Source organism: Euleptes europaea, chromosome 11 (genome assembly GCF_029931775.1).
Source record: "Euleptes europaea isolate rEulEur1 chromosome 11, rEulEur1.hap1, whole genome shotgun sequence".
NCBI lineage: Eukaryota > Metazoa > Chordata > Lepidosauria > Squamata > Sphaerodactylidae > Euleptes > Euleptes europaea.
In genome coordinates, this window is record NC_079322.1 from 79,875,733 (window position 1) to 79,900,944 (window position 25,212).

The window sequence follows — 25,212 nt, forward strand, 5'->3', positions numbered from 1 at the left end:
AGCCCCCGCTGAATCCTCCTCCCAGGCCTGCTGGGCAGCGGCAGGGGCCTCCCGCCCAACGTTCAGTCCTGGCCGGGCACCACTCTCAACCTCCGAGGGGGAAGGTCGGGGTTCATTCATTCGTCCCATGTTCAAAGTGAAAAACCTTTCCCAGCCAGGGAACAGTCAATGTATCAATTAAAACTTTTATTTAAAAATAACCTGATACCTCTAGATCTGATTAGAAGAAGACTTGGTTTTTATATGCCGACTTTCTCTACCTTTTAAGGAGAATCAAACCAGTTTGCAATAGCCTTCCCCTCCTCTCCCCACAACAAACACCTTGTGATGTAGGTGGGGCTGAGAGAGTTCGGAGAGAACTGTGACTAGCCCCGGGTCACCCAGCGGGCTTCATGTGTAGGAGTGGGGAAACCAACCCGGTTCTCCTGATTAAAGTCCAGCGCTCTTAACACCCCGCTGGCTCAATAAAACATTATTGAATAGATATTCAGAACACTGGCATTCGTCCCCAGAAGTCATACCTGTATAATGACACGTGTCATTCCTGTTCTGCCTAAATTGATTTCCAGATTCTTTCCCAGAGCTTTGCCAAAAAGGGGGAAAACAGATTTCACTGAATGCCCAACCCTGAGGGATTCAGGGGTGGTTTGGCCAGTGTATATGGATACTACGACATAGGATGTCACATGATTTGGCTTCTGATTTGTGCCCTCTAAAGGCGTGATGTGTGTGTGTGTGTTAAGTGCCGTCAAGTCGCTTCCAACTCATGGCGACCCTATGGATCAGTGTCCTCCAAAATGACTTATCTTTGACAGCCTTGCTCAGGTCTTGCAAATTGAGGGCTGTGGCTTCCTTTATAGCAGGGATGGGGAACCTCAGGCCCGGGGGCCGTATGCGGCCCCCGAGGACATTTTGTGTGGCCCTCGGGAGCTCTGGGGCCCTGCCGCGGAGGCGGGGTGCAGGGCGGCCCTCTCCGAGGGTGTTCCTAGGGCTGCGGCTTACAGGAGTGCTGTGGTGCCCTTTGGACCTCCTCTTGCCTACTGTTGGCTGTTGGTCAGCGAGAGTGTAGGGGGAGTAACGCTTCCCCCAAGGCTGCCTCCTACAGCTGCTGTCGGCTGTTGAGCAGTGAGAGGTTGGGGGGGAAGAGGCTGTCGGCTCCCGTCGGCAGAGCATGCATGTGGGAGCCTATTGGGCTTTGGGGGGGCCTTTTGTGGACTCAGGGGGGAGGGCATGGAGACTGGGGCCCGGTCATGCAGGGCTTCGTGCACCGCCGGGTGTGGGCCGGGGAGGCTGGGGCCTGGTCGTGCTGGGCCAGTGTGCGCGGGTGTGAGTTTGGGGGGGGGGAGGAAGGCTTTTCTCTTTTCTTCCTCTTTTTCTGTCACTCTTTCTCCCTCTTTTTCTGTCTCTTTCTTTGTCTCCCTCTGTCGTTTTCTTTCTTTCCCTCTCTCCATTTTTTTCTCCCTTCCTCTCTCTTTCACCCTCCCTCCCTTTTCCTCTTTCTCTGTTTTCCTTCCTCCCTTGCCGATTGACTGTGGGCTGTGCCCCCCTGGCACCTCGTTTGCTCGGGCCCACTGCTGAATGCCCTCCTGCCTGGGAGGGGGAGCGGGGGCGCCCTGCAGGCCTTCTGTGTGGCCTCCCCTGGGGTTGCCAACCTCCAGGTGGTGGCTGGAGACCTGGCAACCCTAGCCTCTTCCTCCCACCGGGTGATCTACACCTGGTATGGCCCCTGAATGATGTCATAAATGTGCAAATGGCCCTTGGCAGGAAAAAGGTTCCCCACCCCTGCTTTATAGAGTCAATCCATCTCTTGTTGGGTCTTCCTCTTTTCCTGCTGCCTTCAACGTTTCCTAGCATGACTGTCTTTTCCAGGGACTCTTTATCTTCTCATAATGTGGCCAAAGTACGAAAGCCTCAGTTTAGTCATTTTAGCTTCTAGGGTCAGTTCAGGCTTGATTTGATCTAAAACCCACAGATTTTTTTTTTTTTTTTGGCAGTCCACGGTATCCGCAACACTCTCCTCCAACACCACATTTCAAAGGAATCTACTTTCTTCCTATCAGCTTTCTTCATTGTCCAGCTTTCACACCCATACTTACTAATAGGGAATACGATGGCATGAATTAACTTGGTGGCCAGTGACACATCCTTACACTTCGGAATCTTTTCTAGCTCCTTCATGGCTGCCCTTCCCAGTCTCCATCTCCTTCTGATTTCTTGGCTGCAGTCTTCCTTTTGGTTGATGATGGAGCCAAGGAATAGAAAGTCTTCAACAATTTCAATTTCTTCGTTGTCAATCTTAAAGTTGAGTAATTCTCCTGTAGTCATTACTTTTGTCTTCTTGATGTTCAGCTGCAGTCCTGCTTTGGCACTTTCTCTTTTAACTTTCAGCAGTAGTCGTTTCAAGTCTTCGCTATTTTCTGCCAGTAATGTAGTATCATCGGCATATCTCAAATTGTTAATGTTCCTCCCCCCCCCCCCCACAGTTTTCACTCCACCTTCATCTAAATCGTCACCATAAACAGGTCCGGGCCCCGGTGCAATAATCACACACCACAGGGGTGAAAGGAAAAAAGTTTATTCCTGTGCACGTAAATAAGGTGCCCCCCACCCCCACCCCCTCAGCTCCAGGGGCTGTTGTAGAGAGAAGCACCCTGGAACTCACAATGGCAGACCATAAACAGCATCTCATTTCCTCCTTCCGTTACACATGTTTGGAAAGCAAGCTACTGGTTGGCACATCTACTCATTATCCAAGCGTGCGTGCAGCTTTACTCTCTTATATAATTGAAACTCCCGCTACGGCTGCACAGCCTTCTTGGAGAGGAGGACGACCACGCAAGAGGTGCGTTTTGGCAAATTCTGTGTCACTGAGTAACTCCCGGTCACTTTCTACAAGGTCAACCTGAGCTTGTTGGGAGTCTAGCAGTGTTTATGAAACTCCAGATGTTCCTCTTGTGCCGTGTTATCTGTTATTCCCTGCCAAAGCTGTGAACGCCAGGCACCTCTAAACTTTATTTCGGTCAGGCCTTTTAGCTGTGCACCTTTGAGCCTAATAGCACCTTCATCTGGTGTGAGGAGTGCCTGGGTCTTTATTTAGGGCCTGGGGATCCATAGGATGCTTTTCTGACCATGATCAGTTAGGCGCTGTTTTGACATTGGGTTTTTTTCTGGCATCATATCAACTTTGTGGTATTGTTCTTTGTGTGGAGAGCTAGTTTGGCAGAAGATCAGCCTTTCATAACTCATTCTGACAATGAACAATACATCACTTCAGCCTCCTTGTTCAAGGCTGAAGAAAGGAAGAGTGAGACAGAGGAAACCTGATAAAATCTCAAAGCACAACTCACCGATATCTCTACAGTTCCATAGATGAATTACGTGGTACGCATGATTAGTCCTTCGTTCCATCATATCTCCCTCCATGCTGAGAAAAAAAACCCTGGATTAAACAATATTACCCCACAAACCAGGAACCAAAAATAAAAATCTAAAAATCCTATAAGCAAAAATTAACACGTGTTTCTTACTGTATATGGGTGATTGTGACAGGAACGATTCACGTGTGGTGGTGAGCTGCATCAAGATGGTAAATTCTCCGATGTGCCCTCATCTGTTGAGGTTGCTGGGACATATAATAAGTTCCTCCTGATGGCACAGAGAGAAGGTGTCTTAACTGGGCTCCCTGACCACGCAGATCAGTTTCTTCGATCTGCATTCTTCACCAGAAGCGCGTGGGTAACACGGCCCCCACCTTACCGCACCCCGCGAGAGTCTCTGGAACCAGACTGGCTTTTTGGCAGATCCAGATGACTCTTGGCAGGCCGGGCTTGTGTGCCGGCTCTTGAGAGATCTTGATTCTTCCGGGGAATTAGACAAAGCCAGTTCAGGCCGTGATGGGCTTCTGCAGCGGCGTTCCCTCATCTTTGTCCAAAAAGAGGGTGTGTGTGTTCAGCTTGGCTGTTTCCCCACCCGGCAACAACCTCTTCTAACCTCAGCCTGGTGGTTTGCCTGAAGAAGCAGACAGCAATCCATAGGGTCACGCTTGCTACTCTTCTTGGTGGTTATTAGCAGTGGTGGGTGTTTAAAATACCCCTTCTCTACCGCAGCAGTTCACCGCGTGGCCCTTGCCAAGGGACGCTCTCCTCCGCCTGCATCCCGGGGCCGGTGCTGTGAGGATAAACCGGAGGAGGGGATACCAGCGCTGTGAGCCACCTGGGCTCCCTCCTGGGGAGCAAAGTGGGGCCTAACCAGCAAATGAATTGACACCTGTGTGAATCTAACTTTTATTGAAAAAGGGAAATATTTGTTTTATTAAACAAGACAGTATAAAATAGAGAACTAAAATTATTGAACTCATACAGAATGTAATTAAGCAGGCAAGCACAATCAAATCTCCTAACATTGTTTTAATGCATACTAAAACTAGTTGTCTGTTAGAACAAATCAGAATTCAGTCTCTTATTCATTGCTCTTAAGGAAGTCAAATTAGCCGAAAGGGTCTCTATATCTTACCAAGCAAGGGTCCTTCAATCTCTGATAGCTGAGCTTCAGTCCAAGGAAAATCTGATTTGGTCCTCAGACTCGTGCATAGTTATAGAGAAAACTTCCCTATCTGATCAATCTCTGAAGTCACTTATCACAATCATGTGGCTATTTCTAAGTACCTGGTTGCCTATTATAATAAGCAAATCAGCATAAACACATCTGTTCGCTTTATCACATGATGAATACATTTCTGAACTAGCTAGACAGAAGGACATAAGCTGTCTCATCAAAATAACCTTTCAAACACTTTCCCCAGCTTTCCCAGATTACATCAGCTAAATACTTTCCCAGGCCTAAAACTGCAAGCACAGGATGACGTAGCTACAGGTGTCTCCTTGTACTGGGGATGAGATCATTGCTACTGCCACAGTGGGGTCAGGCCGGCCCCTGCTTCCATGCCACAAGGAGTGGTGTTTGTGTGTGAGTCTTTTCCTGGTCTGTCCATTGCACCAGCATCCTGCCCTCCCTCCTCCACAGGGCTCAGGGCAGCATACGTGCCCCCCGTCCACATTATATCACCACAGTAGCCCTGTGAGGTAGTTCAGGACGAGAGAGGAAGGCAGGCCCCAGGCTGTCCAATGAGCCTCGTGCGGAGGGGGTGGCCATTGGGGCAGACTCGGCTGAGCCATGTGTGGCCCAGGTGGGCAGGCCCCTGGGCAAGTGGGCTACGGCCCTGCACTGCCCCTGCCCCTCTTCCAGCCCTTTAGCTCTTCTCCACCTGCCTCCAGAGGTCTGGGGGTGAGGCCAGGCGGCTTCTCCCGCTAACCAAGAGCCGGGGCTGTGCCTCCGCAGACGACTGGCTTGGCTTGCCTGGGCAAGGCCGGGGTGCGGCCGGGGCAGGGCGAGGCCCACGGGAAGCCCGTCTTCCCTCTTTGCCCCACTCTCTGCTTTGACCCGGCCAGGTGAGGTGCAGCCCCGCCCAGTCTAGGCCCCGAATCCTCATGTGCCTCCTTTGCGACTGGGTGGGGAGGAAGGAGCTCAGCATCCAGCATTGCACAGTGGGGGCTGGGGAGGGGGGTGGGAGCCTGGCTCTTTCGAGCTGCCTCTCCCTCTTGTGGGCAGCTGAGCGTGGGTCCTCTTGCCGAATCTGCCCTGGCTGCCAGGGTCCCCCAATCTCCCGGCTGGGGCGTCCTCCTCCCCACCTCTTCCTGAGCAGAGCTGCGGAGCAGCCCGACTCACCAAACCAGTTTGGGTGGTGTCCCGGCAAGCCCTGCCAGGCATTCGGGCCCAGCAAAGTGTTCCAAAGCCTGGGTAGAAGTGGGTCTGGGAAGTGCTGGGCATGGCACGCCGGGGCAAGTGGCTGCCCTGGAGGTCCTAGGCCTGGAATGCCCCCTAGGCCTCCTGCCTCCCCCCCCCGGGTGAGGTGTTCTGGATGACCCTTCTGTGAGCGTCTCCCCCAGGCTGAAAAACAGCCTCTCGCTTTGCTGCCTCTCGCTCCCAGCCTCTCGCTCCCAGAGAAAGACCAGTATTCGTTGCATGGAATTTTGTGCTGCTTTTCAGCCTATGTCCCAAAACAGCTGTACAAAAACATGCAAACAAAAATAGTTGAAATTGGCCTAAGAATGACATCAAAGAGTATGGGACTGTAAAGTATTGTTAAAGATAGAATTGTCAAGCGTATAGAAGGGCAAGCCCTGCTGAGCAAAACCCAACATGGCTTCTGTAAAGGTAGGACCTGCCTCACTAACCTATTAGAGTTTTTCTGAAAGTGTCAGTAAGTATGTGGACAGGAATGAGCCTGTAGACATTGTGTATCTGGATTTCCAAAAGGCTTTTGACAAAGTCCCCCACCAAAGACTGCTTATGGATTGAGAGCTGGCTGAAAAATAGGAAGCAGAGAGTAGGAATCAATGGCCAGTTCTCACAATGGAAGGATGTGAGCAGTGGGGTCCCTCAGGGATTTGTGTTGGGACCGGTGCTTTTCAACCTGTTCTTCAGTGACCTGGAGTTTGAGGTAAACAGTGAGGTGGCCAAGTTTGCAGATGACACCAAATTATTTAGGGTGGTTAAAACAAAATCGGACTGTGAAGAGCTCGAAAAGGATCTCTTCAAACTGGAGGAATTAGCATTAAAATGGCAAATGAGATTCAGTGTGAGCAAGTGTAAAGTGATGCATATGGAGGCAAAAAATCCCAACTTCACATATACACTGATGGGATCTGTTCTGGCAGCGACAGACCAAGAAAGGGATCTTGGGGTGGTAGTGGATTGCTCAATGAAGATTTCAACGCAGTGTGTGGCTGCTGTGAAAAAGGCAAATTCCATGCTGGTCATAATTAGACAAGGAATAGAGACTAAAACTGCTGCTGTCATACTGCCATTGTATAAATCTGTGGTGGTCACCACACCTAAAAAACGATATTGCAGAGCTTGAGAAGGTGCAGAAAAGAGCAACCAAAATGATGGGGGACTAGAGCAACTGCCCTGAAGAGTGGTTAAAATGCTCAGGGCTGTTTAACTTGGAAAGAAGGCGGCTGAGCGGAGACATGATAGAGGTTTATAAAATTATGCATGGTATGGAGAGAGTGGACAGGGAGAAGTTTTTCTCCCTCTCTCATAATACCAGAACATGGAGTCATCTGCTGAAGCTGGAGGGTGTGAGATTCACAACTGATAAAAGGGAAGTATAGTTAAATGGTGGAACTGCCTGCCCCAGGATGTGGTGATGGCTGTCAACTTGGAAGGCTTTAAGAGGGGACATCTTCATCGAGGAGAGGGATATTCATGGCTACTTGTTAAAATGGATGCTAGTCATGATGCATACCTATTCTCTCCAGGATCAGAGGAACAGGCCTATTATATTGGGTGCTGTGGAACACGGGCAGGATTGCTGTGGTCGTCTTGTTTTGGGCTTCCTGGAGGCACCTGGTTGGCCACTGTGTGAACAGGCTGCTGGACTGGATGGGCCTGGGTCTGATCCAGCAGGGCCTTATGTTCTTATGAGACACCCAACAAGCCCCTCCAAAGAGTGAGCGTGATGGCGCAGAGTGGGCCCAGCACTGGCAGCCCACCGGAAAGAAAACCCAGCCAGCAGGGACTGGGAGAGGATGAATCTTAGGTGTGACCAAGAATGCTCTCTTGCTTTTGAGAATCGCCCTGACCGGCCCTGGGCACGCTTCCCTCCATGCAAAGCCAGCCCTCCTACAGCGGAAACAGGTTTGGGAAGGGGTTCTTGCCGGGCTGTTCCCCGATGCTGGTGTGCTAGAGAAGAGAGTTTTGCTCCTTTTAGGTATCTTATGGTGGGCACAGTGGGGCAGAGATCTGTGTCCAGACCCCCTCTGAATTCCAGGAGCTGCCCCAACGTCACCCTTTTGTGACCCTCCCCACCTTTGTGGGGAGCCTTGCCGTCTTAAGCCGCCTTGAACCAAGAGGAAAGGCAGGGTGGAAACGCCTTAATATAGAAAGAAAATAAATGCCGGCCCTCTCAAGCGCTGCTTCCTCTCTTTCTGCAGATTCGTTTGTGAACAGCCAGGAGTGGACCCTGAGCCGGTCAGTGCCGGAGCTCAAAGTGGTGAGTCGCCCTTGTCAGTGTGTGGCTTGGTGGGCTCCAGACTCTCCTGACCCCCGTGGTGATGGTGCTGTGTATGTGGGGAGGGGGGGCACTCTGCCTATGCCTTGAAGTGTTGCCTTGTTCTCCTGGTCTGTCCATCACACTGGCATCCTGCCCTTACTCCACAGGGCGGCATGCATGGTCCCTCCCCTCCACATTATATCACAACAGCAGCCCTGAGAGGTAGTTCAAGCCCAGAAAGGAGGGCAGGGCCCCAGCCGGTCCAGTGAGCCTCATGTGGGAGGGGTGGGTTGACCATGGGGTCTTACTAACTTTGGTACAGCACCCTGACAAGTACACCACTCTGGCTCTATGGACAAAGCCTGGCACTTGCAATAGATCCTGGGGCTAAATTGCCCCCCCCCCCCAGCTCTGGCCAGGCCTGCAGGGCAGCTTGCGCTCCTTGCAAATGCCCGAGCCCAGATTCACAGAGCCATGTGCTGGCGGGGGAAGGGGGGATGAGCTCAAGCTCCACCATGGCCGGTGCAGGTTGCCTCACCTGGTGGCAGGGTAGGGGGGCAGGAAGGACCCCATGGCTGCTGGGTCTCTGGCCTCCAAGGCCGCCCACACAGACCGCAGATCAAAAGCTGGAGGAGGGGGCGGGGGGGGGGCTCTGATCCTGGTGCAGAGTTGCCGAGGCTCTGGCCCCTCTCAATCAGGAGCACCATGAGGGGGGCTCTGTGGAAAGGGCCTCTTTGCCCCTTTGTGGCTGAGGCAGTGACAGGACCCTCTCCCTGGCGAAGCACGGGGATGCTGCTGCCGCTGCCCCCGCCCCCGGCCCCCTTGTCGGCTGTGCTTCTTCCGAGAGACTCCCTGCTCTTAGGGCAGCACCGGCAGCTGCCCACGCCCTGCCCCTCCCCGCACTGAGCTCTGGTGGCCTCTCCCGCTTGCATTTGTTGCTGCCAGGAGTGTGGAAACATTCAGACAGGCAGCGGAACTTGCCTAGCAGAGTTCTCTGCACACCTTCTTCTCTCAGCCGCTGTTTTATCTGCATTTCCCCCCACTGGGCAGCTGGACGGAAGGATGGGGGGCGGGGCGGGGGGCAGAGCTGTTTTTAATAGAAGCTCTCTGAAAGCCCTCTGGTGGCAAGGAAGGGGAAGTGCAGGCTGGGAGGGGCTCCCGGAAAACCAGTGGGGTTGTTGAGGGCAGGGCCTTGGACAATGCGCGCCTTCCTGTCCGGACAGCATGACAGGCGCACTTGCAGCGTGCTCTGCTCGGGAAGAAAGAGCGTGGGAGTTTGTTTGTTTGTTTATTTAAAAAATTCTCATGCTGCCTTTCCACCCAATCAGGGTCTACAAGTCAGCCAACATTAAAAAAAACATTAACACATAGAAACAATTAAAAATACAATTTAAATTATAACAACGCATAAACAAACAACACTAGAAGGAGGGCCAGAAACTATTATTAGGGAGATGCCAGACAAAACCAAAACGTCTTCACCTGCTGCCAAGAGACACTGAATGAGGGAGACCCCCCCCCCCACACACACACATCCCTTTGCAGCTGCGTTGCAGGATCTGATCTCGGATCCCTTGGGTTGCGTAGCCCTCTGTCTGCCAGACTTCGGGTGGGGGTGGGGGTGAGGAAGCGCCCAGTATCCCTTGTGGGCCATACTTGCTGGCCCCCCTCTCACTTGGAGGTCAAGGTGGCCTCCCAAGGAGGTGGCTGGCTCTGAAGTGCTTTTCACTGTCCCAGCTGGGGTGAGGGGGGGACCAGGGGCTGCGCTCATCCTTGCCTTTGCATTGCAGGGGATTGTGGGAAATCTGTCCAGCGGGAAATCTGCTTTGGTGCATCGCTACCTGACGGGCACCTACGTGCAGGAAGAGTCCCCGGAAGGTAAGTGGCGGTTGCTCCCACTCTGGGTCTGTGCTGGGGCTGGGAACCCGGAATTGGAGTGAGCCATGAGGGGCCCCCTGGCAGAGGCCAGCTCCCAGCATTGTGACTGAGCAGGACCCTGAATGGCACGCTATGGCATTTCCCTGCAGCTGCCGGCTCCTCTGCCAGGCTCCCTGGGGGCTAGTGGGGGGCTGGGGGCCCAGGCGACCCTTAGATATTTCCCCCCACCCAGTCACTTCCGTTTCCTCATTCGTACTTTCCTTGCCACAAGGACAAGATTACTTCGCTCATGGTATGGTTTCAGCATATTTACACGCAACGATTTACTTTGACCTCCCTCAGGATCTACATTCACTAAGTAATTCACCTTCGAAACCTGAGACCCAATTTGGGGTGGTCCCTCCCAAGCCACTTCCAGCTGGTTCTTCCCCTGAGGCTTCAACATAAGGACTGGATCTCCTGGTTGAAATAATTTATCCCTGGCCTTGGCGTCGTATCGGGGCTTCTGCTGGGCTCTGTGCAGGGTGGTCTGCAGCAGCTGCTCTCAGTTGCTGTAGATTTTCCAGAAGCTCTTCTAAGTAGGTAATCACATCTTTGCTTTCGATGGGTTCTCGGCCTGCCCATGATTCCTTGAGGATGTCCATCGGTCCTCTCACATGGTGTCCAAATAGAAGCTTGAAGGGACCGAACCTGGAACTTTCTTGGGGCCCTTCTCGATATGCAAACAGAAGACGTAGTCTTTGATCCCAGTTGTTTGGATGGTTCCCTGCATATGTTTTCAGCATTGGGTTCAAGGTACCATTAAACCTCTCATTCAGTCCATGCGCTTGGGGATGGTACGTTGTGGGGGTGAGGTGCCTGATTCCACAGCCTCGCATCAGTTCTTTGATGATGCTGGACATGAATGACATCCCTAAATCTGTCACCATCTCCTTTAGAAAACCTAGTCTGCTGAAGATTGTTAATAAGGCTTCTGCAACTGTTTTGGCTTCGATGTCTCTTAAAGGTACTGCCTCGGGGAACTTGGTGGAATAGTCCACTACAGTCAAACTATATTTATTCCCCCGCCTGGTGGTTCTAGGAAATGGTTCCACTGGAGCCACACCAATCTTTGAAAATGGTTCTGAAACAGGTGGGATGGGTTGCAAGAGACCCCTGGTTTTTCTGAAGGCTTTCCTACAAGTTGACAAGCCAGGCAGGACTTGCAGAAAGCTCTGACATCTTTGCCTATATTCGGTAGAATCTGGCGTGCAGATGGTCTCTGGTTTTATTAATCCCCAAATGTCCCGTCATGAGGTTTTCATGCGCTGTTTGCAAAAGGTGCAGTCTATATCTTTTGGGGATAACTAACTGCTTTGGCAAAGGTGTTAGACAAGGATGTATTTTATCTCCCTGTCTCTTCAATCTGTATGCAGAACATATCATTAGGAAAGCTGGATTAGATTTAGATGAAGGTGGAGTGAAAATTGGGGAGAGGAGCATTAACAATTTGAGATATGCTGATGATAATACATTAAGGTAAAGGTCCCTTGTGTAAGTACTGGGTTATTCCTGACTCATGGGGTGATGTCACATCCCGACGTTTTCTAGGCAGACTTTGTTTACGGGGTGGTTTGCCAGTGCCTTTCCCAGTCATCTTCCCTTTACCCCCAGCAAGCCGGGTCCTCATTTTGTCGACCTCGGAAGGATGGAAGGCTGAGTCAACCTTGAGTCGGCTACCGGAAACCAACTTCTGTTGGGATCGAACTCAGGTCGTGAGCAGAGCTTGGACTGCTGTACTGCAGCTTACCACTCTGTGCCACGGGGCTCTTACTGATAATACATTATTGGCAGAAAATAGCGAAGACTTGAAACGACTACTGCTGAAAGTTAAAGGAGAAAGTGCCAAATCAGGACTACAGCTGAACATCAAAAGACAAAAGTAATGACTACAGGAGAATTACTCAACTTTAAGGTTGACAATGAGGAAACTGAAATTGGTCAAGACTTTCTATTCCTTGGCTCCATGATAAACCAAAAGGAAGATTGCAGTCAAGAAATCAGAAGGAGATTGAGACTGGGAAGGGCAGCCATGAAGGAGCTAGAAAAGATTCTGAAGTGTAAGGATGTGTCACTGGCCACCAAGATCAAGTTAATTCATGCCATCGTATTCCCTATTACTACGTATGGGTGTGAAAGCTGGACAATGAAGAAAGTTGTACTTCTGCACAACAAAAGGAAGAAAGTAGATTTCTTTGAAATGTAGTGTTGGAGGAGAGCGTTGCGGATACCGTGGACTGCCAAAAACCCCAAAAACAAATCAGTGGGTTATAGATCAAATCAAGCCTGAACTGACCCTAGAAGCTAAAATGACTGAACTGAGGCTATCGTACTTTGGCCACATTATGAGAAGACAAGAGTACCTGGAAAAGACAGTCATGCTAGGAACAGTTGGAGGCAGCAGGAAAAGAGGAAGACCCAACAAGAGATGGATTGACTCTATAAAGGAAGCCACAGCCCTCAATTTGCAAGACCTGAGCAAAGATAGGTCATTTTGGAGCTTTTGACAAAGTCCCCCACCAAAGACTGCTAAGCAAACTTCATACTCATGGGATAAGAGGACAAGTCCTCTTATGGATTGAGAGCTGGCTGAAAAATAGGAAGCAGAGAGTAGGAATCAATGGTCAGTTCTCACAATGGCGGGATGTGAGCAGTGCGGTGCCTCGGATCTGTGTTGGATCCGGTGCTTTTCAACCTGTTCATCAATGACCTGGAGCAGGGGTTAAACAGTGAAGTAGCCAAGTTTGCAGATGACACCAAATTATTTAGGGTGGTTAAAACAAAACCGGACTGTGAAGAGCTCCAGAAGGATCTCTGCATACTGGAAGAATGGGCATTAAAATGGCAAATGAGATTCAATGTGAGTTAGTGTAAAATGATGCATGCTGGGACAAAAAATCCCAACTTCACATATACGCTGATGGGATCTGTGCTGGCAGCGACAGACCAAGAAAGGGATCTTGGGGTGGTAGTGGATAGCTCAATGAAGATGTCAACCCAGTGTGCCGCTGCTGTAAAAAAGGCAAATTCCATGCTGGCCATAATTAGACGAGGAATAGAGAATAAAACTGCTGACATCATCCTGCCCTTGTACAAATCTATGGTGAGACCACACTTGGAATACTGTGTACAGTTCTGGTCACCACACCTAAAAAAGGATATTACAGAGCTTGAGAAGGTGCAGAAAAGAGCAACCAAAATGATTGGGGGACTAGAGCAACTGTCCTATGGCGAGCGGTTAGGACGCTTAGGGCTGTTTAGCTTGGAAAGAAGGCGGCTGAGGGGAGACATGATAGAGGTCTATAAAATTATGCATGGTTTGGAGAGAGTGGACAGGGAGACGTTTTTCTCCCTCTCCCATAATACTAGAACACAGGGTCACCTGCTAAAGCTGGAGGGTGAGAGATTCAAAACAGATAAAGGAAGTATTTTTTCACACAACACATAGTTAAATTGTGGAACTCCCTGCCCCAGAATGTGGTGATGGCTGCCAGCTTGGAGGGCTTTAAGAGGGGAGTGGACATATTCATGGAGGAGAGGGGTATTCATGGCTGTTAGTTAGAATGGATATTAGTCATGCTGCATACCTATTCTCTGTAGTATCAGAGGAGCATGCCTATTATTTTGGGTGCGGTGGAACACAGGCAGGATGGTGCTGCTGCACTCGTCTTGTAAGTGGCTTCCTAGAGGCACCTGGTTGGCCACTGGGTGAACAGACTACTGGACTTGATGGGCCTTGGTCTGATCCAGTAGGGCCTTTCTTATGTTCTTATGACACTGATCCATAGGGTTGCCATGAGTTGGAAGCAACTTGATGGCACTTAACACACACAACTGCTTTGTCTTCTTCCACAATTAAGCACACTTTTTCTTTTGACAGGCTGTATACAGCCTTTGATCAATCACATTAAATGTGCAAGGACGTTCTCAGCTTGCTGCCACAACTCTTGCAGCGTTTCACCCTGGCATTGGTCAGGCAAGAACTGCTCAGCTGGTACATTTTGAAGCAGGGTAGCAGGCTGCCACCGCCGACCCCTACCCCACCCCCCTTTCTGCTGCTGCTGCTCCATTTGCTGCCCCCAGTCCAGAAGTTCAGTTTGTATAGCAACACTTGCCTCTGTAGGCCTAGGTGGAATTTCTGAAGCCTGCTCTTGAGTTCTGCCTTCTTGTAATGGCTTGGATAGATTTTGCTTGTGAGGCTAAGTAAACAGCACCAATGCAGGTGCGACTTAAGTCCTCCCACGCGCCAACCATCCTCATTCCTTGGAACCCTTTACACTTTTTGGTTACTTCTGTCAAGTCCACATCAGATTCTGGGCCACTGACTCCCTTTGATTTTACATCTTTGACTGGAAGATACTGTTCTTTCTTTACAAGCGGAGGAATTACTGAAGAAATCTCTGCTCCTGTATCTCCCCAGCACAATAACATCTCTGTGTGTGTGGGGGTGTTAATCTCCCACAGGTTCAAGAAGGCAGTCTTTGTTTCGGGCCTCCTCAGCTGCCCCTGCGCAGGAGACTCTGGCCGGTCTCTCCCTGGTCCCCGGGCTCTTCAGGCTCGGGTAGGGTTGCCAGGTCCCACTTCGCTGAGGAGGGCGGGGTTTGGGGAGGGGAGGGACTTCAATGCCATAGAGTCCAATGGCCAAAGCGGCCATTTTTCTCCAGGGGAGCTGATCTCTTATCGGCTGGAGATCAGTGGTCATAGCGGGAGATCTCCTGCCACCACCGGGAGGAGGCCACCCTCGGCTCATTTTGCTGTCCCGTGGCTCCTCTCCCATTGCCTCTCTGCTTTCGGGACTGAACTGGCACACGGGGGCCGGGGGGCCATTCTCTGTTTTGATGCCTTTAGGCGGTCAGACTCTTCTGCGCCCCAGTTCCTGACAGCTGAGGCAAACCGTTCCTCTCCCCTTAGTTTGCTCTGGAGGGTTTTGCCTCACAGGGTTGGTTTTCATGGTCTCAGCGTTTTCTGAGGTGGACCAAACTTTATGTTTCTTGGCGGGGGTGGGGGGGGTTTGTTGGAACAAGGATCCTCCTAAACCTCCTTCTGTCTTCATCTACTGGTTTTTTTTTAATTCCTTGTCCCTCAGGTGCCATTTTAAGGGTGAGGGGACTACCTACCAGCTGTTTCAGTTTCCCAAAAGGTTTTTCCCCTCTGCTGCTCCCCCCTCCCCCCTCCCCTGTCCGCCCAGCCGGGGTTCTGGTCCGAGGGACCCAGCGCCCCCCACCCCCACCTGGGTTGACCGCTCGATGCTTCCCTAAGGGGGCTTTCTCCCCGCGGTGGGCCCTCCGCGCCGCGGTCTCCCTCTCAGCAGCGTGGAGCCGGAGGCCTCGCACAAAACCCCTCTGTCCTCATCTGAGGACTCCGCAGCGCTCCTGCAGAAGTAACACAAGAGGGTCTCCACCATTATCCCCTTTCCGGCATCTGGGGAACTCCTTTCGTTCCACTGGGGAACTTCCTCCACTTCTTGGTGCGTAGAGGGGTAATTCTGTCCTTCACGGGATTATCCCCCGCTCGTCTCTTTTGCACGTTCCCTTTCAGCTTCTTTCCCCCTCTCTCTGTCGAGCTTTTTCGTTTTCTGCCTCAACCCTCAGTGTCTCTTTTTCTGCTTCGTAGAATCGCTGAGGAGTGGGACGGGACCGCCGGGGTCATCTAGTCCAACCCCCTCCATAACGCAGGGGAATAGCCACAGCTGCCTTCAGTTGCAGGGCCTTTTTCTTTTTCCGCTTCTCCTTTAGCTGGCTCCCCTTTCATTCGCGTAGTTCCCCCAATTTCTGGACGAGGGCCACCTTTGGGGGCCGCCGCTCCCCCCCCGCTCTCCCCCCCCGGCTGCCTCCCTGGGCTTGCGTGGCGGCGCCATTCCTGACAGGAGTTTCTCCTTACTTGGTAAAACGTTTCTCACAGACTTCCACGATATTGTTTTATATTTGTTTTCTGTGGGGTTTACTTCTTGTGGGTGTAATTTTTGTGTCACGGCTCTGCCACCGAATAATAATAATGTCACGGATTGAAGGAGAGGTTGGTTTTTCAAACATTGGGGTGGTGCGCGCGCGAGAAAGAGGGGGGCCCTGGGAGGGACAGGCTCAAAGCAGCAGGTGTCATTTTCACCAGCAACGTAGGATGAGGTTGAGAAACAGGCACAACTAGGTTTCAGGAAAAACGGTATGGCTGGCCAGAGACACAGATAGAGAGTGGGCACTTCTTTTATATACACACTTTGGTTCCACACTGAGAGGGGGCTGGCTCTCCCTTGGCTGGCCGTCTCTGTTTGGTTTTCACTCAGAATTTACTTAAACGCCACATTTCTTCCGTTTTTAGGAGTTAGGAACTGTTAAAAAAAAAAAAACCACTTTGCCAGTTTATTCCTTAACCTGGACCGGGATCACTCTTGACTCACCTTTGATTTGATTAATGTAGTTTTTATGTATTGGCAGTCGTAATTGAGATTTTAAATTGTGGTGTTTTGCTTGTTTTATAATTGTTTTATAATTGTTTTATAATTGTTGTTTTAGTTACAGCGTGGTGTAGTGGTTAAGAGCAATGGTTTGGAGCGGTGGACTCTCATCTGGTGAATCGGGTTGGTTTCCCCACTCCTCCACATGAAGCCGGCTGGGTGACCCTGGGCTAGTCACAGCTCTCTTAGAGCTCTCTCAGCCCCACCTACTGCACAGGTTGTCTGTTGTGTGGAGGGGAAGGGAAGGTGATTGTAAGCCGGTTTGATTCTTCCTTAAGTGGTAGAGAAAGTCAGCATATAAAAACCAACTCCTCTTCTACATTGTAAGCCATTTTGAATTCCACAAGGTAGGAAGACAGCCAATAAATGATTTAAATAAATTAATACATGAAGTCTTAAACCCCAGTATTGGAGACAGACCTTTTTACAAGCCCCAGGTTTGCAGAAAAATCTGAACTCTTAAAAAAAAAAACACCCAGGGCGGGCGGGTGGGTGTTAAACCCTCCCAAAAACAATGAAGGCAGTGCCCGTAGCTTTAAGAATCGCATGCCCTTTGCAGGGGCCTCAGTTTCTGGTAACAAAAGTTAGGGGAAGGGCCTTTTGAGGGAGGGCTCCTTGGGGCCAGGCCTGGTAGCAATCACGGGCAAGCCTGGCTGTTCACTGCTGTTCCAAAGCAATGACCACACAGATCACACAGTGTTTCATAGTGGTTAGAGTTTTAGACTAGGTTCTGGGAGACCCAGGTTCGAATCCCCAAATTGCCATGGAAGCTCACTGGGTGACCTTGGGCCAGTCACACACTCCCAGCCTAATCTACCTCACAGGGTTGTTGTAAAAATAAATGGAGGACAGGAGACTGCTATATGCTGTTTTGGGTCCTCATTGGGGAGAAAAATGAGGCAGAAATGAAATAAATAATAAATATTGCTAAAGTTGGGGGGGCAGATAAAAAGGTTGGTTAGCTGGTAGGTGGGAAGAAGAAGAAAGCAAGAAAAGGGGAGAGAATAGGGGGGCTGCCAGGGGGAGGGGAAGAGAAAAAGGGGTATGCTGGGGGAAATGAGATGCGCCCACAACTCCTTCTGGGACCTTCATTTGAAACATAAAATCATAGAGTTGGAAGGGGCCATCCAGGCCATCTAGTCCAGCCCCCTGCTCAATGCAGGATCAGCCTAGAGCGTCCCTGACAAGTGCCTGTCCAGCCTCTGCTTAAAGACTGCCAGTGAGGGGGCGCTCACCGCCTCCCTAGGTAGCTGATTCCACTGTCCAACAACTCTCACTGTAAAAAATTGCTCCTAATATCCAGTGGGTACTTTCCACCCACAATTTAAACCCATTATCGTGAGTCCTATCCTCTGCTGTCAATAGGAACAGCTCCCTGCCCTCCTCTAAGTGACAGTCCTTCAAATTCTTAAAGAGAGTAATCATGTCCCCCCCCCCAACCTCATCTTCTCCAGACTCAACATTCCCAATTCCCTCAGCCTTTCCTCGCAGGGCTTGGTCTCCAGGCCCCTGATCATCCTCGTCACTCTCCTCTGCACCTGCTCCATTCTGTCCACATCCTTTTAGAAGTGAGACTTCCAGAACTGCACACAATAACACATCCATAACATATTGTTATGGTTCTAATTCCTTTGTAAAAATGCCCTCCTGAACATTTGTACATTCCACAAACTAATAAAAATCTGGGGGCCTTCCTGACCTCCTCAGGCAGACTGTTCCATAATGTAGGCACCCTCATAGAGAATGCTTGGGGATGGACAGCTGCCAGTCTTACCCATTTGCAGGGTGGCTTTGCTCAGATGGGTGAAGCGTCGCAGTGGGGCGTAACAGGAGAGATGGTCCTGCTGGTATGTGGATCCAAGTCCATTAAGGGCTCTGTAGGTTATAACTAGAACCTGGTAACTGATCGGGAACCATTGGGAGTGTCTGTCGAGTGGGCGGGCTGTGCAGTCACTGAGCCTCCTCATCCCTTGACACCTGGAGCTTCCCAATTGTCTTGGAGGGCAGACCCATCTAGAGTGCATTACAGAAGTGTAGCCTAGAGGTAACCATTGTGTGGACTCATGTGGCAAGATCAACCAAGTCTAGCAAGGGTGGGCTAGGTGAAGCTGCAAGAGTACTCCAACATTGAAGCTGGATCTAGGTAACTCCTTGGATCTTAAGCGAGTCAGTGCATGTCAGCTGGACTCCGTCGGTAGTGGGAAGCGGAACATCCTTCCTGACCACCGCTACCTCCATCTTGGCAGATTCCTCTCCTGTGGCCCTCCCCTTCCTTTGTGGCTTTGTTTTGTTTATTTAATTCAGTTGTACCCCAGCCTTTCTCCCCGATGGCGACCTAAAGTAGCTTACATCATTCTCTTCTCCTGCATTTTATCCTCACAACAACCCTGTGAGGTAGGTTGGGCTGAGAGGGTGTGACTGGCCCCTGGTCACCCAGTGAGCTTCCCTGGCATGAGCAGGGATTCCAACCTGGGTCTCCCAGATCTGAGTCCGACACTCTCAGCCACTAGACCACATGGCTGGTCTCCCTTGTCTCACATTCCGCTGGTAAACTGCTTGGGGCAGAGACTTACTGGGATGGATCCCCTACAAAACACTGTGAACGGGGAGGGGGGCACTATTTCAATGACACTTAAGGTGCCAGCCCTCCACTTCCACAGACTGTCTCGGGGTGGGGGGAGCATGCAGAAGGTGGGGGTCATAGGGGGAGGACTCCCGGCCTCCAGTGTAGCTGCTACCTGCCCTGCGCTCTGTCCCTGTCTCTCCTCAGCCTGACCTGGCCACTTTCTCTGCAGGGGGCCGCTTCAAAAAGGAGATTGTTGTGGATGGGCAAAGCTACCTGCTGCTGATTCGTGATGAAGGGGGCCCCCCTGAGCTGCAGGTAAGAAACACACCCTTCCCTACATACCTGAGGTGATCCTCCAATATGGGGGTTAGTTCTGACCAGGGGCTTGTTCCAGTCTTGACGGTCAGACAGAAAACAGGTCCACGGAAGGAGGAGGACGAGGAGGATTCTTACCTAACAGTTCCACTCTAGCATGCGCTGGCCAGGCCTGGAGATGGGAGGGCCTGGGGAAAGAAAAGGAAAATTTGGAAGGGAACACTTTTTATCTTGCAACAGTTTAAGGACTTTTTTTTTTACATTTTTATGATGGAAAGTTTGAACAGCACTAACATAAACCTCTTGTGAATTTTTATTTTGTTTTGGAGTGCATGAAATGCTTTTTGAGACTTAAGATTTGTTTTTATGGTTTTACTCACCAAAAATGTATAGCATGAAGAATGTCATGCAATACAAACTGCAGCGTTTACTAATAATAATTTGATATTCCTTGTGGATACTGTAGACAACAAGGGGCAACCAGTTCCTCTGGAGGGCCACCAACGGCCAGGGCAAAGAGGCCAAGGCCTTCAGTTTTGGATACCACAATTTCAGAAAGATGTAGACAAGCTGGAACATGTCCAGAGGAGGGCAACAAAGATGGTGAGGGGTCTGGAGACCAAGTCCTATAAGGAAAGGTTGAAGGAGCTGGGTATGTTTAGCCTGAAGAGGAGAAGACTGAGAGGGGACATGATAACCATCTTCAAGTACTTGAAGGGCTGTCATCTAGAGGAGGGTGCTGAGTTGTTTTCTGTTGCCCCAGAAGGTCGGACCAGAACCAACGGGTTGAAATTAAATGAAAAGAGTTTCCATCTAGACATTAGGAAGAAATTTCTAACAGAGCGGTTCCTCAGTGGAACAGGCTTCCTCGAGAGGTGGTAAGTGCTCCTTCCTTGGAGGATTTTAAGCAGAGACTAGATGGCCATCTGTCAGCAATGCGGATTCTATTACCTTAGGCAGTTTATGAGAGGGAGGGCATCTTGGCCATCTTCTGGGCATGGAGTAGGGGTCACTTGGTGTGTGTGGGGAGGAGGTAGTTGTGACATTCCTGCATTGGGCAGGGAGTTGGACTAGATGACCCTGGTGGTCCCTTCCAACTATGATTCCTCTGAGTCTGCCTCCTGAGGTTGGCTGCCTCTGCACTGGAGGCTCCCTTCTTCACCACGGTGAGTGGACCTCTCCTCATATCTCTGCCTAATTCCCTCTTCAAGTCATCTGTGCTGGTGGCCACCACTGCCTCCATTGGCTGCAAAGCCCGCAGTTTACACGGCACATTTATTCCTGCTCTCTGTTTCTTACTGTTTAACCAACGTTTTTAATCTGTAAGAGGACAGGTTCTCTTATCCCATGACTGCTCAGTCATCAGACATCTTTGATAAGGTTTCTTACCCAAGATGCCAGAATGCTGAGCAGTCAGGGATAAGGAGACCCCCTTCCTCTTATAGATAACGCCTTTGAGAAGTACAGATCCAACACATGTTAAAATATATGCTTATGTTTCCAGTTTGGCAACAATTATAATACTATTAATTGCTTGATGATTGTAAAGTGTTAACGAGCTCAGTTTTGTTCATGATATAAAATGTTATATCCAGATATACTGGTATTGTGAGGCTGTTTCTGTCCAAATAGTGCACTTTCTTCACTAGAAAATTTGTTTTCAAGATTCAGCTTTTATCTTTTCCTACTTCTCAAACAGCACATGAATCTTAATTTTTGCCAAGATAAGATAGGGTTCTACAGTTAGCAGGTCTCTTACGTTACTGCTGGGTATATTTATAATTTTGCTTGTAGAAAAGAAGGCATATATAGTTTTAAATACCATGTATATGCCTATTAATATAATTTTACAGCTAAATATGTTATAAATGGTGCTTTTTATGTTGTTAAAAGCAGCAAAATAAGTTTAGGTTTGATGGGACAGTAAGTATTGCATCTATTTCAATTTCCCCAGGAATGTACACATTCATAGGCCGGTGTAAGGATGTGGGAGAAAGGGAGAAAGTTTCTCCCCCCATCCCAATTGTTTCATCTAGAGTCCTTTTCTGGGCTGGACATTTTAAGAAAAATGAATGTGCAAGCAGAGCAAGGCAGCCAGGATGGTGAGGGGTTTGGAGAAGGGGAGGCGCGATTGCCGTCCTCCAAGATCTGAAGGGCTGTCAGAGGGGAGAAGGCGCAGACGGGTTGGCTGCTGCTCCAGGGGGCAGGAATAGACCCGGTGGGCGGAAATGACCAGGACAGAGGATCTGGCTGAACAGGAGGAGAGACCTCCAGGCACTAAGAGCTGTTCAGCGGGGCAATTCCTTCACTGGAGGCCCCTAAGCAGAGGCTGGGTGGCCTTCCAGTGGGGATACGACACTTGCCTTGAGCAGGGGGCTGGACTGGATGACCTCTCTAGCCCCTTCCAACACTCTGTCTATGTGACAGGTAAGCACAGAGCCTGCATATTCAGGGAGGAGTTTGAGCAGGCCCTTCTGTGGACTTTAAAGAGGCCTTTAAATACAAGCGGTATGCTGGCCTTTCCAGTGCAGACATTCTTGAGCTGTGGGGGGGGGGCAGGAACGTGGGGGCCACAGTCCCCAGCAGCATCTCCAGGGAGCAGCAGGAAGCTCTGGGGAAGACCTTTCTCCAGGCCAAAAGCGAGATTCAGAAGTCGGTAGAAGACCCCTGTGTATGTTCATACAGACATGACGCCAAGGGGAGGGTCTGGCTCAGTCGTCGGAGACTTGCTTGACAGGCCGGCAGGCAGTCCCAGGGTCAATCTGCTCCCTGGGGCAGACCCTGGAGAGCCACAGTTGAAGAGGCAAATGGCAGAGGAAGACAGGCTGGGGCTCAGATCCACGCGCCGGCCTTGTCAGAGGTGGCTGCCTTCTTCCCCACAGTTCGCAGCCTGGGTCGATGCCGTGGTGTTTGTCTTCAGCCTGGAGGATGAGATCAGCTTCCAGACCGTCTACAACTACTACTTGCGCCTCTGCAGCTACCGCAACACATCCGAGGTGCCCCTGGTGCTGGTGGGCACGCAAGGTGAGTGGGGCAGGGGCTGGTCAGCTGAATCCTTCCTGGCCCATCAGAATGAGGTGGGGAGAGATCCACCCTCTCACCTGCCTTTCAGTCGTCGTTCTCTCTCCTTCCGTCCCTGGCCCGTCCCTCTTCATCCTGCAGACGAAGCCCCTTTGCATGAATGGCAGCTCGGCTAGATTCCTTCTGTCTGCCTGTCCTGCTGGTTTCCTGCGTTCCGGGGACTGGTGAACCAGGAGAAGCCGCGCAGTCAGAAGGGGAGCAGCCCTTACACAGCAGCAAGGAGGCCTTACTGAGGGATGGCGAGAAAAATCATACCAAATAGGGGGTTTTTTAAAGGAAAAGAGAGAATGAGGCCTTTACGCCACACCACCAATATTCACAGCTGTCCCGTGGGTGTGTGCACCAGCTCTCGCCTTGCGACTGGGGAGAAAAAACAGGTCGGGGGGGAGGGGGGAGCCTGGAAGAGGCTAAGGAACTCCTGGCTGGGGGAAAAACCCCACCACCCACTGGTGAGAAGTAGGAAATGCCCCCTCCAGTCTGGGCCCCCTTGGGAGAGAGCCTGCTCCCAGGAAGGGAGCTACCCACAAGAAGGCAATGCATCTGTTTTCTCATTTGCCGCCAGTCCTCGTGGGCCCTTTTCACAGAGACTTCAGGCACGTGACGTAGTTTAGAACAATTCACTAAAGGGAGAAAAGCACGTTCAGTGACTAATGCAACAAAGTGGGATCATCTCAAGGTTGAAGAACGCGCCCAAAATGCTATAATAGAGGAGCCCTGCTTGACAGCCCTCCCTTTTTACATTTTACAGTGCTATAGACTGTGGCCAGTGAAGGTCCTGCCCCCCCTTCCAGGCTGACTTACTGAGGCCCTCTGGATAGCAGAGCCCTCCTTCCTGTCCCTCAGCCAACTGTGAAAATGCCGGAGTCCTTCAGCAGCTGCCATCACTCACTCCCACCCCCAGACAAGGGCCCTTTGCTGCAGTCCTGGTTCTTTGCCTAGCTGGCCTGGAGCCCTTTCCAATGGTGGCTCTTTGCCTGGCCAGCTCGGAGCCTTTTGCACTTCTGGCTCTTTACCCAGCTAGCCTGGAGCCCTTTGCAAATCTGCACTGAGAGGCAGGTGCTGCCGGACGTTCATGGGAGTGGGGGCGGGGAGCCTCTCCCTGGGGCTGTACCCTGTCTTTGGCCCCGGGGGCCCTCCACTCCCCTCAGTGTTGCTTTTCAGGACTGCAAATGAGCGTCAGGCTCTCTCGCTTCCCTTTGCTTACAGATGCTATCAGTGCCACAAATCCCCGGGTAATTGATGACTCCCGAGCCAGGAAGCTGTCTAATGATCTGAAGCGCTGCACCTACTACGAGACATGTGCCACCTATGGGCTGAATGTGGAGCGGGTCTTCCAGGATGGTACGTGGGGCCAACCAGGGAGAGGAGAAGGGATTTGGGGAGTCCCTCCGGTCCCATGCCCTGTCACCTGCGCAGGGTGTGGCTGGTCCCTGCTGCCTGTCCCCAAGAGGTATATTGGCGCACAGCTTGGAAGCTGATCTTCCGCCGCTGTCCTTTTCTATCTTTGCTCTCCTTTGGGGGTTGGGGGGGGGCGTTGCTGGCAGGGCTTCACATCTGGATTACGCCTGGCACGTTCTGTGGGTAACCGCCCAAGAGACACACCCTTCCGCTCCCTCTGGAGCACAGCCGGGGAGGAACCGGGCTCTCGAATGCCCTGCCCCGCCTTCGGCAGCAGTGTCTGAGGCCGACCGAGGGCTCCTCGGAAGCAGGGACGCTGCTGGTCCCAGTGGTGGCTCTGGCTGGAGCAGGCCCCTTCCCATGCGACCTCTTTCTCTTCCAGTGGCCCAGAAGGTGGTGGCCCTGCGCAAGAAGCAGCAACTCTCCATCGGGCCCTGCAAGTCGCTGCCCAACTCTCCCAGCCACTCTTCCGTCTCGGCAGCCTCCATCCCCTCTGTGCACATCAACCAGGTGGGGAGCTGGGGGCGGTGGGTGGGGGGACCGCCTGCCAGGTGCTCTTGCAGCGGCGCATCTGGCGACGGGTCTTGCTGAGGGCCGGGGGGGCCCTGCTCAGACATTACACAGGCCCCCAGGACTCTCCCTCCATGGGCACCTGGTGCCCTGCCACTCTTCGATGCCCCAAATCCAAGGGCAGCCTGGTCCAGCAAGGGCGAAGTGCCCCTGGGCCTCCCTCAGGCACCCACACCCAAGGCAGCCAAGCCAGGCCTCACACAGGTCCACTCCGGTCAGCCTCACCTAGCCTCCCCTTCCTGGGGAATGACAGCAGGGTGGCCCTGATCCGGGTTTAGAAAAGGAGCCCGAGCTGAGCCGAGGGTGGGATGGAGTGGGTTGTGCAGTGCCTCCTGCCAAGCCAGTCCCAAGTGCAGCCTAGTCAGCAGGGAGAGGGCCCGGGGTCCAGGGCACTATTTCTGGGGCCCCTCTCTCAACCAGGAAGCCACCCAGGCCTTTGGCTGAGGAGCCTCCTGCTCCTACTCTGCAGGAAGGTTGTGCTTCCCCCCTCCCGGTCCACAGACTCATCCTCTGCTCTTCCCTGGAGAGGACTCAGCCCTCCAGCATGGTGTAGTGGTGGTTAAGAGCAGTGGCTTGGAGCAGTGGACTCTAATCTGGAGAACCAGGTTTGAGTCCCCACTCCTCCTCTTCCTCTCCACTTTTCACAAGCTGGCTTCTTGTGCAGTTTGGCACATTAAAAAAAAGATTCATTCTGCTTAGCCTTGTGTCCTGTGTGTGAGTGTTACATGCCATCAAGTCGCTTCTGACTCCTGGCGACCCTGTGAATCACCTCCGACACGTACCCTCCTTTTAACAGCCTTGCTCAGGTCCTGCAAATGGAGGGCTGCGGCTTCCTTGACTGAGTCAATCCATCTCATG

At 51.5% G+C, this 25,212-nt stretch overlaps 1 protein-coding gene across 2 annotated transcripts in view; it reads left to right on the plus strand.

The window, feature by feature from the left end:
* AGAP3 (ArfGAP with GTPase domain, ankyrin repeat and PH domain 3) overlaps window positions 1-25,212 on the plus strand; it is a 95,604-nt gene that overhangs the window by 31,428 nt on the left and 38,964 nt on the right. For both annotated transcript variants that reach the window (XM_056857783.1, XM_056857782.1), the window contains exons 2-7: window positions 7,998-8,056; window positions 9,847-9,934; window positions 19,220-19,305; window positions 22,188-22,329; window positions 23,593-23,727; window positions 24,167-24,294. In XM_056857783.1, coding sequence (XP_056713761.1) covers window positions 7,998-8,056; window positions 9,847-9,934; window positions 19,220-19,305; window positions 22,188-22,329; window positions 23,593-23,727; window positions 24,167-24,294 — 638 coding nt within the window. The remainder of the gene's footprint in view (window positions 1-7,997; window positions 8,057-9,846; window positions 9,935-19,219; window positions 19,306-22,187; window positions 22,330-23,592; window positions 23,728-24,166; window positions 24,295-25,212) is intronic.